At 45.0% G+C, this 18032-nt stretch overlaps 7 protein-coding genes across 7 annotated transcripts; 3 read left to right on the top strand and 4 right to left on the bottom strand.

Annotated features, from left to right (window-relative positions):
- Positions 1-30: 30 nt before the first annotated feature.
- V1512DRAFT_278304 (DNA polymerase alpha/epsilon subunit B-domain-containing protein) lies at positions 31-2249 on the top strand. The gene is made up of 4 exons (XM_066917957.1): positions 31-628; positions 678-960; positions 1008-1636; positions 1682-2249. Exons 1-4 carry the CDS (start codon positions 105-107, stop codon positions 2178-2180), a joined length of 1935 nt encoding a protein of 644 aa, XP_066769238.1. The 5' UTR covers positions 31-104; the 3' UTR covers positions 2181-2249.
- Positions 2183-5548, bottom strand: V1512DRAFT_268123 (uncharacterized protein). The gene is made up of 4 exons (XM_066917405.1): positions 5166-5548; positions 4861-5114; positions 4713-4812; positions 2183-4669 (listed from the first exon to the last, which is right to left on the bottom strand). The coding sequence occupies exons 1-4, from the start codon at positions 5427-5429 to the stop codon at positions 2246-2248; spliced, it is 3042 nt and encodes a 1013-aa protein (XP_066769237.1). The 5' UTR covers positions 5430-5548; the 3' UTR covers positions 2183-2245.
- On the top strand, positions 5548-7018 carry V1512DRAFT_230568 (uncharacterized protein). Its single transcript, XM_066913960.1, has 3 exons — positions 5548-5689; positions 5740-5969; positions 6017-7018. The coding sequence occupies exons 1-3, from the start codon at positions 5564-5566 to the stop codon at positions 6717-6719; spliced, it is 1059 nt and encodes a 352-aa protein (XP_066769236.1). The 5' UTR covers positions 5548-5563; the 3' UTR covers positions 6720-7018.
- Positions 6764-10189, bottom strand: V1512DRAFT_268117 (glycine cleavage system P-protein-domain-containing protein). The gene is made up of 3 exons (XM_066917404.1): positions 9707-10189; positions 7069-9662; positions 6764-7022 (listed from the first exon to the last, which is right to left on the bottom strand). The coding sequence occupies exons 1-3, from the start codon at positions 10042-10044 to the stop codon at positions 6955-6957; spliced, it is 3000 nt and encodes a 999-aa protein (XP_066769235.1). The 5' UTR covers positions 10045-10189; the 3' UTR covers positions 6764-6954.
- A 113-nt stretch (positions 10190-10302) lies between these two features.
- On the top strand, positions 10303-11545 carry V1512DRAFT_230562 (uncharacterized protein). The gene is made up of 2 exons (XM_066913959.1): positions 10303-11078; positions 11127-11545. The coding sequence occupies exons 1-2, from the start codon at positions 10370-10372 to the stop codon at positions 11306-11308; spliced, it is 891 nt and encodes a 296-aa protein (XP_066769234.1). The 5' UTR covers positions 10303-10369; the 3' UTR covers positions 11309-11545.
- V1512DRAFT_268113 (uncharacterized protein) lies at positions 11179-13322 on the bottom strand. The gene is made up of 4 exons (XM_066917403.1): positions 12420-13322; positions 12156-12375; positions 11600-12112; positions 11179-11553 (listed from the first exon to the last, which is right to left on the bottom strand). The coding sequence occupies exons 1-4, from the start codon at positions 12870-12872 to the stop codon at positions 11444-11446; spliced, it is 1296 nt and encodes a 431-aa protein (XP_066769233.1). The 5' UTR covers positions 12873-13322; the 3' UTR covers positions 11179-11443.
- Positions 13323-13687: 365 nt separating this feature from the next.
- On the bottom strand, positions 13688-18012 carry V1512DRAFT_272805 (kinase-like domain-containing protein; the record flags this gene model as incomplete). The annotated part of the gene is made up of 4 exons (XM_066917702.1): positions 13688-14898; positions 14926-15578; positions 16683-16686; positions 18003-18012. The coding sequence occupies 4 exons, from the start codon at positions 18010-18012 to the stop codon at positions 13688-13690; spliced, it is 1878 nt and encodes a 625-aa protein (XP_066769232.1).
- Between the last annotated feature and the right edge of the window lie 20 nt (positions 18013-18032).

Raw genomic sequence — 18032 nt, 5'->3', positions numbered from 1 at the left:
GCGTCGAACGCGCCGCGTCAGATTTTTACCTTCAAAGATATCGACGATTTATCACAGTATTCTTAAAGGGCTCCGGTAAGTGAAGTGCGTCGCATGAAGACGACATGCCTTCTCAAGAACTTCAGTCATTTTCATTCAAAAAGCCATCTTCAAAAACACAACAAACACGTTCAATTAGATCACCGTCTCCAAGTACGCTTGCACCCCTTCCCATAGAATTACAGCCAATACAAGTTCGTCCGGTGGTGTATCGAGTACTTTCAAAGAAATATGGTTTAAATTTAAAAGCAACTGGTCTTGAGCTGTTTGCAGAATATTTGGGTCGCAAATTTGGTCGCGATTGGAGAACAAAATGCGAGCCGTTTTTAGATCAAGTAGGAAGACGATGGAAGGGGCAGGATCGCGGTCTGTTTGTAGATAGACGACTGCTGCAAGTTGTTATACGTGAGGTTGAACTCAGAAGTGCGTCATTTACAAATTCAGCAACAGTGTCGGCATCACAATTGGTCGCACTCGAATCTGTTCAAGATCCCTTTGAGAATTTTTGTCCTCAAGAGTTTCTCCACGTGTGGGACGCATTCAGTCAGCCCAGATGGATTTACAATTACTTCCGAAAACATTTTGAGCGGTACTTTTGCTGAGACTTTCAGCATTTTGTTTGCTAACGTATGCTATAGGGGATCCACTCCAACTTCATTCCCATCAGCAAAGCATCAAGTTCACGTACTTCAATCAAGATATCATTTACTGTATCACAGGCTACTACGCAGCGAGGAGTTTCAGCCTCCGTCGTTTCATTCGTCAAACGCAGGAAACTGGCATGCCATTTCGCAAATCAAAAATTTACTAGGTCGACACGGTAAAAGCTTTCTTCTGCTAGCCTTGCTAGTGAAAGGCAGCAATGGTAACTGGTGGGCTGAAGATCCTAGTGGTCGGGTAGAGCTTGAATTTAAAGATTCTGTGCGTGTGCATAGCTTGTTTTAATTGACATCGCTAATTGAACGTAGATCGCTGGTGCCGGGTACTTTGTTGAGGGTTGTATCTTACTTTTCGACGGAGTTTATAATCGAGAAGAGAAGTTTTACGTCAGGTCTGTCAGACATCCTCCATGTGAACCCCGAGACAAGTCGAGAGAAGCATATGGATATCTTGATTTTATGGGCATCGGCGGCATTGGATCTACACCGGACGGTCGGTTTGATAAAGACATCGAGCTTAAAATGCTTGCAGAAGAGCAACGACGGCCGGACACAAACATAGTCGTGCTTGGATGTGACTTGTTCTTAGACCAAGTGAAAACAATAGAAGCCCTCAACAAGGTCTTTAGCTTGATGGAAGACGCTCTGCCACTTGCAATTGTCCTTTCAGGCTCATTCATCTCGTTACCGTTCTGTGATAACGGTGCATCGTCGCTCTACAAAGAAAGTTTTGATCATCTCGCAGAAGTATTGTCGCAGTATCCAAAGTTGTGCGCTTCCACGACGTTCATATTCGTTCCTGGAAACAATGATCCATGGGGCAGCACTGCGTCTGCCGGCGGGCCGATTTTCTGGCCACAACGGAGTATACCAGAGATCTTTACAAATCAGGTACGAAGAACGTTAAAAAAAAGTTTCTGGGCTTCCAACCCATGTCGGTATGTGATACTATTCAGTCTAACGCCAGAGCTAATTGTCAATAGAATATGCTATTTCTCTCAAGAAATTCTTATTTGCAGAGACGATATGGCCAGTAGGCTACGTCGTAACGGCCTAGTTCTGAAGACGCAATCAATATCGGCCGCGAAAGAAGACACAACGGAGATAATTGACCAGCCTACGCAGGAAAATTCCGATACTCAAGTGGACGACGACTACCTGACAGAGTACAGCGAGGTTCGCACGGAAGAGGATATCGAGACTGAGAAAATGGTTCAGACCGTACTCGACCAAGGGCACATTTCTCCGTGGGCGACGACGCTGAGACCGAGTTTGAGCGAGTACGAGCATGTGTTGTCGCTTGCGCCGTTGCCTACTACCGTCATTCTGTGCGATCCGACTTCGGCTTTATACCAGCATGCTTACAATGACTGCGGCGTGATGAACCCGTCTAAGTTTGTTCCCCCAGCGCGACGACGGGTAACGTGGATTGAATACAGCACCTGCACCCGCTCTAGTCGAACAGCCAGCTGCCATTTTTAGGATTGCTATAAACTTCCAATGTGATTTTACTTTACCTATTTACATAAATTACAACTTTAATATCCTCACTTCCGAACTCCAAACCCATTTTTGTCAAACACCAAAGACTGTTTTCTTAAATTCATACCCTTAATTAACGGCACCAAGACCTCGTCCGTCCGCTCTTTTGACCATCCGATCGTACTCATGAGGAAACTTCGAATGCGATCAAGATCAGGCGTGCCCCACACAAACGCGGTCTTGTCGGAATCAATTGTGGGGTGCCAATACGCGTCGTCAACTACAGCTTCTGGGAACAGAGCGCTTAAAAACAACTTTTTGCTTTTTTTGCGAAACTTCTTCTTGAACGGCGTTGAAACGTCCGCGTCTGTGTCTCCTCTTTGAATACTCTCCCACCAGTCTCGAAAGTCTTGGAGTGTGTGCTCGGACTTGAAGTCCTTAATCAATTGCACTGCAGTCACTGGCCCGACACCAAGTAATCCAGACGCATAATCACTACCAAGTAAATGCGCTAAGTTAATCATGGCTTGTCGATCAAGATCGAGTTCCTTTAATATATCAGAGCTAACGTAGCACTCCACAAACTTGGCCTGATTAAACATATTCTTGTACACCTTAGACGCCCCAAACAAAAAAATGTCCGAATCGTCTGTAACGACCCCATCGACCAGACCAAGTTCTAATAGCTCAGCACATTGCGCCTCTGCTTCCATCGGCGCAGTAACATACGGGATACCGAACCTCGAAAGCAGATCCTGGCACTCTTGCACCATCTGTAGCGTAACCTGATCAGCATCACGGCGGTCATGTCGTCGCTGACTTTTCAAATTTCTAATCTCCAAGTCGTAGTCTTCGCGACTCATTCTGGAAGCTGGGTTTATCTCTGAAGCAAAACGAGCGTGCTCTTGTACTTCATGTGCAATTTGATCAACCAACTCCGTGTCTTCAATCTCCTCGTAATTTTGTCCGCCTTCTTCCTCTCCTTCGCCGCCAGGTTCAAGTGCATCTATATAAGATGTTGAAGTATTCACGTCTTCACTAGTATTCTCACTTCCAACAAACGGTTGAGTAGAAAGTCCATTATTTAGTGCAACCTCCTCCCTGTTCGGCAATTCATCTCGTTCCATCGAAGTAGTGACATTGCTTGAAGGTGTTAATTTTGTTTCGAAGTCCAAAATAGACTCAGGAGCAGAAGAAAGTGAAGATGCATTTCGAAGTAAGGAAGACGCATTCACAGTCGCTGTGACTGGAGATCGATCTGGTGAATCGTCAATCTTGATACCCTCTTCTACATGCTCAGCCTCAGACTCGACCTTTTCAACCCGGGACAATGCAATAAATTCGAGCCTTAGTGAGTCAATCTCAGACACCGACTTTGGTTCTTGCTTGACAACAATGTCGGACCGATTCGAAGTAGAAGTTTCGAGCGTTTCTACGTCTTGACCTAGTGAGAGGACATTTGGTCCAGACGGAAATTCGTTCACCTGCCTTACATCCACAGAAGTACTTCGCATCACACGCTTTGAGGCAATCTTAACAGCTGTGTTTCCAACTTGCGATAAGTCTGCATTCACAACGGGAGCATTCACTGGCTCCCAGCTCACTTTTCCCGTCGATTCCTCAAGTTTCCGTTTGCGAGAAAATAACGAGTTGCTCATGCTAAACTTAGACGGCGTAAAACTTGCTTCAAAGTTGCTCTCGTTTTGCCCGGAGCTTTCTTGCGATTCCGGCTGTGTGCTTGTTGGAAGCTTAGGCAGGCTAGCAATTATTGCTGAGAGATCTGTATCACCAATGTCCCATAAAAACGGTCCCGCCGCTGGAGCTGATCCTGGGTCATCGAGCGTTTCACCTTCGCTCTCGTCGTCTACCACATCAACTGCCATGCTCGGAGATCGTTCGGGCGTCTCTAACGATCGAGAAATTGCAGTCTGTAAGTCCTGATCTTCGTCTCCAATCGGAAGTTTGTTATCGGAGCAGAAAGATTCGTCGTCTGACATGTTAAACAGCTGGTCGTTTTGAGGCGCCGGTTTCTGTATTTTAATGTCATCTATTACCTTTCTGACAGGGGTATGATCGACAATTGGATTCATGTCGACGTCCTCCCACTCCTCATTTTCATCGTCATCATTTGCTTGCTCGTCGTCAATCTCGATCGGCTCAGCAGCAGAATTATTTTCCAGCGCAAGCGTCCATCCCGAATCGTTTTTCTTCAACACATACTTTTTGTCTCGTTCACCCGCGACTCGCATCGACAGATCCTCCGCAATACCATTCAAATTAAATAGTTTTTGGGTCAACATGTTTCGTTCCTTAACTCGTGCAATCTGGAATTTTGAAAATTGCAGTCTGTCTGGGAAAATCTGGTCCAGTTGCTCTTTAGAGTAGCCCATACGTAGACGCGAGCGCAGGCGTGCGGTATTTAACAGCTGGTACTGAATTGTAATTGGCAAGGCTGCGAATTCTTGGGAATGAAAATCAATATTTGAGGTCTATCCTGTTAGTATGTTCAACAAGCCCGAGCAGACGACGTACATCATAAAGCCCTATATCTTCGGCGGTCTTAAACTCTTCTGCATACCTTTCCAGTTCAGCCTCGGTCATTACTCTAGGATCATCCTTTTTCGCAGCTATACTGCCATCTTCAGCAATACCATTAAACATCGCCTCAAACAAAACTCACCCTTGGTCAGGTAAATGATACGGATCCAGCTTTTTAAACCGCTTTGGAGCCAATTGGCGTTTGTTTTCGCGTTCTTCTTTAGACATCTTGAGCTCGTCAAAGTATACCACGTCGTTGTCGTTGACGGCATCCGACAATGACCTTGATCCATGCACTTCTTCTTCAGCCAATTTCTGCATCTGAAGATTCAATAGCTTGTTTGATGTCCGACTCGCGTCTTCTTCGTGTCCTTTTCTTCGTTGTTTTCTCCCTGCCTATACAACCGTCAGTCTGTCCCAACAAGCGTATCTTCAAAGACATCTTACAATCGTCTGCTTCTTGATCAATGGAGCATCTCCGTCAAACACAAATACAGGCTGCACACCATAAAACAGCAGCTTACATATTCGTCTAAAAAACCCAACAATATGCGCGTTTGGCAGCGCGTTTCCCTCCTTGTCGCGTACAGCTTTCAAGAAATGGTAGATCCAAATCGATGCGTCGACAGCCAGTTTCTTGCCATGAAGCGACTCGAGCTTGACTGGTCTAGCAACAGGACCTAAAACAGTCCATAGTCCGTGAACACCCATCCGATCTTTGTAAGCCTGGAAAACTTGATCTCTTTTAAACTTCTAATCGTGGTGAATTTGCGAGCAACGATGGATGATGCTGAGCCACCGACAGTAATTTGTGTAAACGTCATGTTTTGCGCAGTTAAGCAAATATGTGGCTCTGTATGGCTGTGTTCAACGCGTCGTACAAGTCTGACGTCAACAGAAAAACAGCTTCTCTCTTCACTTTTTATCAAAGTTTCAACAGCGAAAACAACAAAATGGTGTGGCCTTTCAGGGTAAGTAGACAATCGATTATTCTGTAATGAATACGTTAATTAATAGCAAGACCCGGTCACCATCTCCGTCGTCTTACGAGAAGATCCTAGATTCGTTGTCCGCAAAGATCAGGAATCTTGAAACTAGTTTATACGCGACACAGACCTCGCTTCGGCGTGTTTTAGGTCTGTTGACCATATATTTAGTGGTTTCGTACACTGTGTTTTTATGCTATGTTGGATTTGCGCGTAAATATCAGGATCTGACGATCATTGTATATGCGTTGATAGCTCCATTTGGGTGCCGTAAATATGATTTTACGTAAAGAATCTGCTAACAATGGTTAGAATTTATTTTCTACGGAGATTAATTTCTCTTGCATACGATCGACAAATAAATCGCAAAGAGTCAAAGTTGAAAGTTCTACGTGGTCAGCAAAAGGCAAAGATCGAGGACCTCAAAAGCAGTATGAAGTACTATAGCACCAAATCTCTGCTGGAGCGGTATGATCTCGATGATTCCAAGTCACCAGGCTTAAAGACCAACCATCCGAGCAAAAAAGCTGACGACAGGGCTCGCGGCCGGCAGCAGAGTTTGCCGGTGCCGGTACCGACTGGCGCTGCTAACAACATTGCATTGCAACAAATGAATAAAAAGAAATCAGCGGAGTCTCAGGCTGAACGATCGATATCGCATTGGTACGACAGAATTTTAGACGTTATTGTTGGTGAAGACGAGACAAGTCCTCGGAATCGATATGCTCTGATTTGTGCAAACTGTTTTGCGCATAATGGACTTGCATCACCAGGGCAAACACCAGACATCGTACAGTATATTTGTCCGGCATGTGGGACTTGGAATTCTGGTAGTCTACCTGTCAAGGAAGAAGGGGATAATAGAGAAGATGATGAGTTAAAAGACATTGAGACGAACAACTCCGTGACTGAGCAGTTAGTTGAGCCTGAATCTACGGTGAATGCAGTTGAGAAGCTGATAGAGGCAGAAGTTGTTGAAAAACCAGTCAGAAGACGGCGAATGGCCAAAAAATAAGGAGCATTGGGAAAGCGGTTTTGCGTGGCTACGAATTGGACAGCTGTATTATAAATTTGGTATTTTATGAAAACAAATAACTCCGCATAGCCGCAGATATGTACAAAGGTTTAACCGAACTCCAAACGGAATGCTCTACACTGTATCATGCAGTCCGATGCTGTGCGATAACGCGTAGTGCTATACACCGTATTTTGCAGTTTGCTGTTGTATTCAATAGCACATAAAAAATAACTCAAATTGTCTCATCTGGCTCAAGTGCCGGCGGCTCACAGGTGCAAAATAAATTAAGATCACCGTAAGCTACAATCATTAAAAACTTGGCAAATTGATACACCAATGAACTTACTATCGTCAAGACGAGTCACAGATGGCCAGAACTTACGCTGACGAAGAAATGGCAAGGGGTACGCAGCCTGTTCGCGCGAATAAGTACGGTCCCATTCGGCGACCATCAAGTCTTTCAACGAATGAGGAGAGTTCTTCATCACGTTCTTCTCACGCGGCTGGTCTCCATTCTCTATTTCATAGATCTCTTGCCGGATTGAAATCATTGCGTCGCAGAACCGGTCAAGCTCGGCAAGCGATTCGGACTCGGTCGGTTCGATCATGAGCGTGTTGGCGACAGGCCACGACATTGTTGGCGCGTGAAAGCCGTAGTCTTGCAACCGTTTTGCGATATCAACGGCTTCAACACCAGAGCTTTCCTTCAGTCCTCTTACGTCGACGATAAATTCATGCGCGCACTTGCCTTTTGAGTTGCAGTATAAAATTTTGTAATGGCCTTCAAGACGCTTGGCCATGTAATTTGCATTCAGTAGTGCATGTTCCGTAGATTTCGTGATTCCATGTCCGCCCATCAACTTGATATAAGCCCACGAAATCGTCAATATGCTAGCTGACCCCCATGGCGCCGACGCAACAGGTAAGATCGCAGAGTTAGCATCACCAGCCATCGCAATCACAGTATGCCCTGGCAAAAACGGCGCGAGAACTGACTTTACACAGATCGGCCCGACACCCGGTCCACCACCTCCATGCGGGATGCATAAAGTTTTGTGCAAGTTCAAGTGACACACATCCGAGCCGATATCACCTGGACTGCAAAGCCCAATCTGGGCGTTCATGTTGGCACCGTCCATGTAAACCAGACCACCGTACTTGTGAACAATGTCAGTTGCGTCTTTAACTCTGGGTTCAAATACGCCAAAAGTGGAAGGGTAGGTTACCATCATGGCTGCCAATGTGTCCTTGTGTTTCGCCGCTTTAGCTACCAGATCGTCAATGTCAAGCTCACCCGTAGATGTGCACTTGACAGCTACAACTTTCATTCCAGCCATAGCTGCAGATGCAGGGTTAGTGCCATGGGCTGAAACCGGTATAAGACAAACATTGCGCGACTCGCCTCCGGTCGCGTCAAGATACGCCCGAATCACACGCAGCCCTGTATATTCTCCTTGAGCACCAGAATTAGGCTGTAGAGACGTAGCGTCAAACCCGGTGATATCAGCAAGGTCAGACTCTAACTCGGACACAAGCTCGGCATACCCCTTTGCTTGGTCTAACGGCACAAAAGGATGCAAAGAACCAAACTCTGGCCACGAGAGTGGAACCATCTGAGTGGTGGCATTCAGTTTCATGGTGCAGCTGCCGAGAGGAATCATGCTATTTGCCAGCGACAGATCTTTACCCTGCAGATGGTGAATGTATCTGAGCATCTCAGTTTCAGTGTGGTAGCTGTTAAAGACGTCGTAATTGAGAATACGTCCTGACCGTGCAAAAGATGCAAAAATAGTTGCAGGCGCAACAGATGAAATCTGCAACTGGTTGGCGTAATCCTCAATTACTTCCCCTGATACAGTCGCGTGTGCTTCTTCGGCGATTGTCGAAAACACAGAAATAATATCAACTAAGTCATTCTTCGTAACAGTTTCGTCAATCGACACAGAGACATCAGTATTATTGATTTTTCTAAAGTTGATGCCGTACTGCGCAACAGCGTGAGCCAGCACGCAGTTAGCACTAGCAGTTCTGATAGTCACGGTATCAAACCAAGTCTGATTCAAAACGTCATAGTTCAACATTTTTAATGCATACACAAGCACAGAAGTCAATGAATGAACACGGTTTGCTATGGCTTTAAGTCCTTCTGAGCCATGATACACGGCGTACATTGCTGCCATGTTTGCCAGCAATGCTTGGGCTGTACAAATGTTGCTCGTCGCCTTTTCACGGCGAATATGCTGTTCGCGAGTTTGCAACGCCAGACGGTATGCGTTGTCTCCCAGTCTGTCTTTGCTCACTCCTACCAGTCGTCCAGGAATTTTTCGCTTCTGGCCCTCTGCTGCAGCAAAAAAAGCAGCGTGCGGGCCCCCATATCCTAATGGGACACCAAATCTCTGAGATGTTCCAAACACAATGTCGGCTCCAAACTCGCTCGGTGGCTTCAAAACTGTCAAAGCCAACAGATCAGTCGCGACAGCAAATAAACCGCCTCCTTTGTGAACACTATCTGCCAAAATGCTCCAATCTGTCAGTGATCCGTCTGTCGCAGGATACTGAGCAACGCCACCAAACAGATCAGCATTGTCTGCTGGCAGGTGGCGCACAATTTTGATTCCTAGTACAGACGCTCTTGATTCTATACAAGCGGCGGTCTGGACATGCAAACTTGAATCAACGTAATACGTTGACTTCCTCCCTTGCTGGGCATTATAACTGAGCATCATGGCCTCGGCTGCAGCAGTACCTTCGTCTAGTAATGACGCATTAGCTATAGCCATTCCAGTCAGATCAGTCACGAGAGTTTGGTAGTTAAGTAATGATTCCAAACGACCTTGTGAGATTTCTGGTTGGTAAGGCGTGTAAGACGTATACCATTCCGGACACTCCAAGATGTTTCTCTGAATCACTGGTGGGACAATTGTACCGTAATATCCAGCCCTCATTTTCATTAGCGGCCATCCAAATCACAATTTCTAACATACCCTATATAAGACCGTAGAACAGTGTTTTTCGCAGCAATTTCCTTCAATCTCCCATTCAACTCTGACTCTGAATATCCATTCTCAGGTTCAATAGCAAATGCACGCCGGGTAAGAATGCTTTTAGGAATAACGTCCGCAATGAACATGTCCATTGAACTGTACCCCAGCGTACTTAACATGATCTTTGTGTCGGCTTCATCTAAAGAGCCAATATGACGTCTGGCGTAAGTGTCTGTCGCAGCAAAAATACTCTTTTGACGACTAAACCGCAAATTGAATGAACGCAGTTGTGCCTTAACCACGTCGCAGCGAACTTTACTCAGATGTGTGAACTTCATTGTCAGTACACAATAAACACAATATAGAAAGGTTGTCAGTATAGAAATCACAGTAAAAAAATTGCGTTTAAGTTCACGGTGTTTAAGTACTTGATGCGCTGTAACGAGAAACGAACAGAAAGACAATGACGAACTAATTACATCGTACGGAGTCAAAGGTAAAAAAATCAGGAGGTGAGTTGGGTTTAGCCTCAAGCCCAATGCTCAACGCTCTGACCCAGCTTACACAGATATGGGTACTGCATACTGTACTGCTGTACTAGAGGGTCTTGTGTACATTTATTAACATCTGCCGATAATGGCAGTTCAAGATATTTAGAACAAAATGGTTACTCAAGGACTTACTCCAGAACAAGTCTCTCAATTTGAGCAGAATGGGTTCCTACTGTTACGCGATGAACTCTCGTCTGAGACGGTCAAGAAATTGTACAACGAGACCGCTTTCATGCTATCTCAGTTCTCCCTTGCTGACCATCCAATGACCAAGTTCTCGACTGATGAGGAAGCTCACATCGGAGACGACTATTTTCTCGGTTCGTCTGACAAGATTCGGTTTTTCTTTGAACAGGGCGCGTTTTCTCCAACTGGTGAGCTCGTCAAGCCAAAAGCGAAGGCAATAAATAAGATTGGTCACGCGTTACACAATCTGAACCCGACATTCAACGACAGTACAGTCAATGATCGCAACAGAGCAATTGCGCAAAGTATTGGGTTTAAAAATCCGTATGTGCTTCAGAGTATGATCATATGTAAGCAGCCTGAAATCGGAGGCAAGGTCCCGAGTCATCAAGATTCAGTTTTTTTGTACACTGATCCTCCATCTGCGGTCGGGTTCTGGTACGCGCTGGAGGACTGCACAGCTGAAAACGGCGCGCTGTCGTTTGTGCCCGGGTCGCATAAGTGGGCTAACATTGCGAAGCGAATGATCCGTGTGGACGGAAACCGCAAAGGAACAGGATTTATAAAGATTGAAGGTGTTGAAGCTTCTCGTGAGCCTCTCGACGAAGAGTTTATCATGCCACAATGTCCAGCCGGTATGCTCTACTATCGTGTATGTATGTTTTATGACTGACTAAATGCAGGAACACTGGTATTGATTCACGGCTCGTTACTGCACAAGTCAGAAACGAATCGGTCACAAAAGTCCAGATACGCGTACACTTTTCACATGATTGAAGGCGAATACAAGTACGACAACCTCAATTGGCTCCAAGTGCCACCGACCGAAGAAGGTGGAGCTAATTTTACTCGTCTCTACGCTTAAGTAACGATGTAGATACACCCGACCGCCTTGATATCCTGTGTAGGTGCTCACTATGAATAATAATATTTGCTGAAGTTTTGTAACACTGCAAATGCGTTTATTGATATATCATAGCTGTATTGATAGCGAAGCAATTTACTCCGATGTATGTTCGACCGAAGCATAGTGTAAGTATGCGCTCAAAGTTTTAATTCCGTTGATGTAGTTGCTCATGTCAAGCTTCTCGTTAATAGAATGAGCACCATCTGTAAACATTTAGTAAAAAACAAAATTTATAAAATTTGACCGTACCATCACCACGTCCCATAGGAAGCAGCAAGACATTCTTCTTTAACTCTTGCTCAAAAGTCAATGTCACAGGGATCGAGCCGCCTTCACGTGTTAAGTCGGGTTCGACGTTCCACACTGCCTTGGTAGCCTTCTTTGCGGCCTCAAAGTTCCAGTGCTTCGGGCTCGACAGCCACCACATACCGTCGTGCAAGAGCTTAATCTCCATCTTGTTCTTGGATCCGAGCTTTGCCCAGACGTCGTTGATGTGCTTAAACACAAGCTCGTCCAGCGGGCGAGGATAGATGTCTGGCACGGTTCGGATCGAGAATTTGCCTGAAACCTTGGCAGGAATGACAGTTTTTGCGCCGGGAGCCGAAAACGCGCCTTCGATTCCGTGGAGAGACAGGGTCGGGTAACGCCATCTGGCCATCAACGACTCCTTCTTGTTATCAAATAGATTAGTCTTGGATCCAGTAGCTTCGTACAAATCGTCCATGGTGTACTTGATTTCGTCGTATAGCTTGGCCTCCTCATCTTGCAAGTTAGCAGAGATTACTTCAGTGAGCAAACCCATTACCTGTAAGTGGAGCAACCAGATCCATAAGGCCAGGAATTAAAATCTTTCCCTGGGGCGACACAAGCTGCGACAAGACGTGTGTAAGATCAATCAATGGCTCAGAGACCATTCCACCAAATATACCAGAGTGCAGGTCAGCAGACGGTCCTGAGACAGTGATTGAGTAGTAACTACATCCACGAATACCGTATGTAAGAACCGGATGAGTAGTTCCTAGCCACTAAATCAGTTAGATCGTGCCGGCATCTAAACAGAACGACTCACATAATTGTCGCAAATGCAGGTAGCGTCGACACCACTAAAAAACTTATCTTTCTCGGCCCTGATCAAGTCATCCAGACCGTCACTACCGTACTCCTCCATTCCTTCAAAACATATAACCAAGTTAACCGGAAACTCGACGCCAGCCTTTTGGTGCGCCTCGATCGAGTTGATCCAACCAATAACAGGACCTTTATCGTCAGTTGAACCACGACCGTACAGCTTTCCATTCTTCTCAATAAGCTTAAAAGGCTCAGTTTCCCAGCCATCTTCGGCAAGTGCAGGCTGCACATCGTAATGTCCATACACAAGAATGTTACGTTTATCGGGATCAGATCCATACCGACCAAGAACGATCGGGGGAAGATCGGTGTCAGTGCCTTCCTGCTTTCCAAGTTCACGAAGCTCGACGTTGGCACCGAGAGCAATCAATTGAGATTTCAAGAAGTGAGCCATCTATTTCCAATTAAATAATTGCTAAGATGGTCAGATTGCAACGTCATACTTCAACGACTCTAGGCCGGAGAGTCAAGTCAGCAGAAACTGATGGAATTGATACTGCTTTGGAGAGACCTTGGCTAGTCAATTGCATGCTTTGTAAGTCAATTAACACACTTACGATCAACAAACTCAGACGACATTGAGTCAATGCTGTCAAACTGGTCAGATGGTACGTCACGTCATCGAAGTACTCGCATACGTTTCAAAGAGAGTGGGTAGAGATGCATTAACAGCAACCATTGTTCGATATGTAATATGGGAAACTTGAATGAACCGATTGAGTGAAGATCTATAGGTGTTAGATTATAAGCGATGGCTGGATTGGCAATGAGTATTTATAGAGAAGTCTCGATAGGTGGTCGTAGCCGCACGATAGTCCTCATTTAATCTGCACCGTACACTTACACCCAGCAATTTTTGTCTAGTTCGATGTACTTTCGTAGAATATTTATTACACTGTGTAGTCTTAAAAAGATAATTTTGGGCCCATTCAACACTATGACACCAGCGCCAATTCGTATAACATATTACAGCACGAGATGGTCTGGACTGTAGAATTGTTGTCAATCATATTGACAATATGACATGCATTATAAAAAATAGCCGAAAAAAAAAAAAAAAAAAAAAAAAAAAAAAAGTACTTGCGATGAAGTGTCAATTGGTCCAAAAATCGATGCTAAGCTCTCAATGTAATCTTCAGTAATATATCCAAATATTATAAACAAGTTGATATAGTCAAAAAAATAGTAAGTTCTTGTTACTCGAACATTCTAAATCGTTCTAATTCCACTCGACACTTCACATGCCCATCCTTCAATACCTACTCCAGGCGCACCGACTTCTCTTTCTATGTGTACGTCGGGCAGACCAAATGTATCGGATAACCAGTCGTGATTGACCATTCCACCCGCGTCAGCGCGCCTCTCAGGGTTCAGTTCCAACATCGGCAACAGAAACGTCGCAATATTTTGGGCGTCAAACGTGTCGTGATGATATTTGTCGTGGAGGACATCAGAAAGAGACCAGGCACGCAGTTTGTGGATGTTTCGCAGTTCCCCTTTCCGATTGAAAAATTCTAAACTCCATTTTCCACCCATGGCAAGATGGCGTGGAAACCGACCAAGCAACTCAATTATCTGCGCAATATGATCATCATCCTTAGAGTACTTGCTCCCGTTCTGAGGATCAAAGAGGTAGTCGCCTGTAAGTAACTCAAACACCATACATGCCATTGACCAGACATCAGTGCTGGCACCCCATCTTGCACCCAGTATAACCTCAGGTGATCTATATTGCCGGGTCTGGATGTCGTTGGTAAAATGATGGGAAACCCAGCATGCGTTGCCGAGATCTGCAATCTTGACCGAAATCAGCTCGTCAAGTTGAGGCGTTCTTGAACCAGGCGACTGCGAGAAACTGTTCCTGTTAGAGTCCTTTGATAGAGAAATTGTCGACATGCCGTCCTCGATCACGTCTGCTGACTTTTCTCTTTCTTTTTTCCATGTCTCATCGCCCGTCGGACTGATACTTGCACCAGATACACTCCCGCTTGCACCAGATACACTCAGTCGTGGATTGACTGGAGACATAATCAAACTGTCAAAGTACGATCCACCGTTCGTAAACGACGCCGCTAGTGGCGATGGGAGAGGTTGCGATCCGGTAATCAATGTTTGTCTGCGCGACCGTCTGCCGACGCGGTCACCTGCAGTCTTTTTGTTTCGTCGCCGCCGGGCGGATTCTTCCTCTTTCTCTCTCCGCTTGTTCGCTTCTTCCCGTTCCACAATTCGTACAATCTCTTCGACGTCCCCAATTTCTATCAAAACATTTTCTGGCTTTAGATCGGTGTGAATTATTCCACACTCGCGATGCAAGTAATCTAACCCAAGTAGAACTTGTTTAGTAATCTGTTTCACCAGATGCACTGGAACTCCTCTATGATGGAACCGCCGAATCAATCCGAGTAGATTTTCTCCCAAAACTTCAAAGACCATGCACACGTGTGTACCATTAGGACCAACATGTTCAAACGAATCCAGTAGAGATACGACATGAGCGCGACCTGGATGATCAGGGTTTGCAGTAACGATCTTCTCTAACAGTTTAATTTCATCTAATGCCGTTTCGGTGTAATGTGAAGCTGACCTGACAATTTTCATTGCCACATGCCGGTTTGAAACTGCGTCTTTTGCAAGCCAAACTGTAGAGAAGTGACCCCAACCAAGTTTTCTGACAATTGTGTATCTGCTATTAAATGTCTCTCCAATTGCCACGGGATGGTAACCACCTTTACAGTAGTCTTCGAGCGCTTCTTCGTCGTTAGTTGACGCTGAATCTGACGACGACGATGCTGTAGATGAAGTCGACCCATCTCTATGTTCGTGATGCTTTGAGCCTTCTGGGCGCAAAGATTGTGTAAAAGGCGAGGTCGATAATGATGATGACGTAGTAGAATATGATGGTCTGTTGTTAGATGCGATTGATGAGCCGGGCATCTGCAGCGGCGCTGTAAATGGACGGGGCATTTGAGTGATAAGATTAGGAGGTTGTCTATGTGAAGTTTGTTGCATTGTTGAGCGTGCTGTTCCAGTTGCTGTTGGCGAGGTATTTGTAATCGGGAAAGCACCAGGATTAGACATCATATCGGACACCAGAAGGGATCTGCATTCAGAGAAGAAACATTAGAAACTGTTTGAAAAGAATAGTTTAGAGTATGTTCAGTTCATGAAAATTGCGTTGGTAGGCGTCGGTGCACGTTGGTAATAGGGTTCAATGCCCTAATCCTTTTAAAGCCTGCCGATGTGGGCTCATTTTGCACTTTTGGACTGTGTCGCTAACCATTAGTACATTTAGGTAGAGACGCCCTAACCCTTGTAGCCTCTATTTTGCTCGACGCACAGTTTCACATTAGTAACGCTCGGGTCTTTTACTTCTGAAACTTTTTTTGTATTAATACGATGATAATGTTGTCAGAGCTGACGAGGTTATAGAGGATCAGTCTCAATCAGTACATATCAGTGTACCAGGGTATAGTAATAGTTGAATAATACTACAAATACAAACAAATAGCTGAGCAAAGCTATAGCCGTAATTAACATGAATAAAGTATAAATACTTATTGATGTTGAGATAAGAGAGCGGGAAAAAATAGTCCTGTAAGGTTTCCGAGTCACGGGACTTGAAACCTTAACAGCGCCTGGAGAGCGCTGTGCGTATGGGGTCTGATTGTACAATTATTGTCGTACGATTTATGATGTGATTAGTTATGTGTGTTTTGTTTATGTTGTATTTAGAAAAGAGCTCATTATAGAACGAGCCCGCTATGTGGACGTATTTGGAATATTAGTGATTATCATAAGATACAAGACCCTTAAACCAGCCGTAAGAATATTGTAACAAGGCACAATTACTAAGACACTGTGAGAGATCATGAGACAATCAAACCTTCGACATATGTCAAGAGGTCAGAGTTCAGTCAGAAGTTCATGCAGCTCAATATTTCAAGTTAATGTAATTAGTTGAATATCAGCACAACGACCTCAACAGTCAGCGTATTTGAACGTAAAAGATATGAAAATGATTTTGGAGATTACAGAATGCCGAATATCAAGATTACATATTGAGTGAGTTATTCAAGGTAGAAGGTAGAACTTTCTTTTAAACCTCCCAAACTCTAATTAGTTCGCGAGAGTTGAGCTGCCGAATGCTAATTAATAAGTTTAATGGTTTATATTGTTACGGATTCGGCCTGATCCGTGCACATACCTTGCTGTGCGTCGGCTGTCGTTGCTGTGTTTTGGTTGGGGGTTTGTGTGTTGGGCTTTCTTGTTGTTACGGTTTGAAACCGTTTTGTTCGTTGTGCGGCTGGTAGGGTTGCGTAGGGTTATTAACGTAGGGTTGGTTGCGTAGGGCTGGTACAGGAATAAGTGGTGCGCAGAATTTTCTTCTCCTTTTTCCTTTTCTTCTTTTCTTCTGACTCTCGAGTTGAACTTTGTTGCGCGCACCACAAAGATTATTCTTGTACCAGCTATAAGTTACCAGCCCTGACACCATAATCTTTGTCGCGCCAAACCGTTCGTCTGTTGTTGTCTTTCAGTTCAGAATGTCGCAAAATACGCCTCTTATCACGGAAGAATTTGTTCTTCAGCTTAGCGAGCAGATGAACCGCCTGCAAGCTGACAATGTTTGACTTCGCGCTGTTCTCGAGGCACTGTCGAGCCGTGTTACGGCCTGAGGCCATGTTTTGTTTCTGTGTTTCGCTGTCCTCGGCAACGTGGGGTGCGGCTTGCGGCTGGTGCAAAGTTGAGTTTAAGGGTATGTCTTACCCTAAGGCTACTTGGCACCGAGCTTCTGGCCGTGACTGCGTCTGCCGCCTGTGTAAAGATATCGGAGAGTTCTTGTTTTTAACTTGAACTCTTTGCTGATAAGGACATATCAGAAAAGATATCTTTGAATAGGTAAGGACTTGTTTGTTGTTTAACGTAGATTTTAATATTAACTTCGTACAGTTATAAACTAGTAAACCCTGACAAGCCGCCGCTCTGCTGCGTCTACTCCTGCCCCACCCACAGCTGGTAGTCACGGACATGTGTTTCCCAAGCTGCGAATGTTTAATGGGGACTCATCGGAATTCGACAATTGGTTCTTGAGTGTGCGTCATAAACTAGACATGGATGGGTCTAAGATTGGTGGCTCAAGGGAGCAAATATTGTATTGTTACCAGTTTATGGAAGGACGGGCCAGTTCTACAATCCGTCCTTGGATTGAACAGGCAACTATTGAGGAAGAGTTGCATCATGAAACTATGTTCACACTGGAACAATTCTTCACCAAACTCCGTCAATCTTTCCAAAGACACGACCTAGTACAACATGGCTTGAACCGCTTGTCACGTGTCTCACAAGAGAATCGCCCTTTCACGGAGTACCGTCAGGAAGTTGACACTCTTATTTTTGAAGCGAAGGGCTTTCTTGTTGGGTTGCTGGGCTGGGCTGCCTGTACAAATATAGCGGCGCGTTCACTACTAGATCTTGTTCTCTATCGAGGTCTTTTAGTGAGCGCGCTCCTATTTAGATATATTTGTACAGGTAAGCATGTGTGTCTTTTTATAGTTTT

Source organism: Lipomyces arxii, assembly GCF_038497795.1.
Source record: "Lipomyces arxii strain Phaff 12-163 unplaced genomic scaffold V1512scaffold_31, whole genome shotgun sequence".
NCBI lineage: Eukaryota > Fungi > Ascomycota > Lipomycetes > Lipomycetales > Lipomycetaceae > Lipomyces > Lipomyces arxii.
This window is presented reverse-complemented; position numbering and strand designations above follow the sequence as displayed.

Bases quoted from the DNA above. Each gene is read 5' to 3' on its own strand.
- V1512DRAFT_268113 (XM_066917403.1), bottom strand. From the start codon at position 12,872: ATGGCTCACTTCTTGAAATCTCAATTGATTGCTCTCGGTGCCAACGTC. The intron at 12,376-12,419 runs GTGAGTCGTTCT...TAACTGATTTAG, and splicing joins CCTGCATTTGCGACAATTAT to TGGCTAGGAACTACTCATCC. The intron at 11,554-11,599 runs GTACGGTCAAAT...AAATGTTTACAG, and splicing joins TCCTATGGGACGTGGTGATG to ATGGTGCTCATTCTATTAAC.
- V1512DRAFT_230562 (XM_066913959.1), top strand. From the start codon at position 10,370: ATGGTTACTCAAGGACTTACTCCAGAACAAGTCTCTCAATTTGAGCAG. The intron at 11,079-11,126 runs GTATGCTCTACT...GACTAAATGCAG, and splicing joins CATGCCACAATGTCCAGCCG to GAACACTGGTATTGATTCAC.
- V1512DRAFT_268123 (XM_066917405.1), bottom strand. From the start codon at position 5,429: ATGGGTGTTCACGGACTATGGACTGTTTTAGGTCCTGTTGCTAGACCA. The intron at 4,813-4,860 runs GTGAGTTTTGTT...TGAAGATGGCAG, and splicing joins TATCATTTACCTGACCAAGG to TATAGCTGCGAAAAAGGATG. The intron at 4,670-4,712 runs GTACGTCGTCTG...CTAACAGGATAG, and splicing joins AAGATATAGGGCTTTATGAT to ACCTCAAATATTGATTTTCA.
- V1512DRAFT_230568 (XM_066913960.1), top strand. From the start codon at position 5,564: ATGTGGCTCTGTATGGCTGTGTTCAACGCGTCGTACAAGTCTGACGTC. The intron at 5,690-5,739 runs GTAAGTAGACAA...ATTAATAGCAAG, and splicing joins AAATGGTGTGGCCTTTCAGG to ACCCGGTCACCATCTCCGTC. The intron at 5,970-6,016 runs GTGCCGTAAATA...AACAATGGTTAG, and splicing joins GCGTTGATAGCTCCATTTGG to AATTTATTTTCTACGGAGAT.
- V1512DRAFT_278304 (XM_066917957.1), top strand. From the start codon at position 105: ATGCCTTCTCAAGAACTTCAGTCATTTTCATTCAAAAAGCCATCTTCA. The intron at 961-1,007 runs GTGCGTGTGCAT...AATTGAACGTAG, and splicing joins AGCTTGAATTTAAAGATTCT to ATCGCTGGTGCCGGGTACTT. The intron at 1,637-1,681 runs GTATGTGATACT...AATTGTCAATAG, and splicing joins TGGGCTTCCAACCCATGTCG to AATATGCTATTTCTCTCAAG.
- V1512DRAFT_268117 (XM_066917404.1), bottom strand. From the start codon at position 10,044: ATGAAGTTCACACATCTGAGTAAAGTTCGCTGCGACGTGGTTAAGGCA. The intron at 9,663-9,706 runs GTATGTTAGAAA...AATGAAAATGAG, and splicing joins GTTCTACGGTCTTATATAGG to GGCTGGATATTACGGTACAA. The intron at 7,023-7,068 runs GTAAGTTCATTG...TAATGATTGTAG, and splicing joins TGTGACTCGTCTTGACGATA to CTTACGGTGATCTTAATTTA.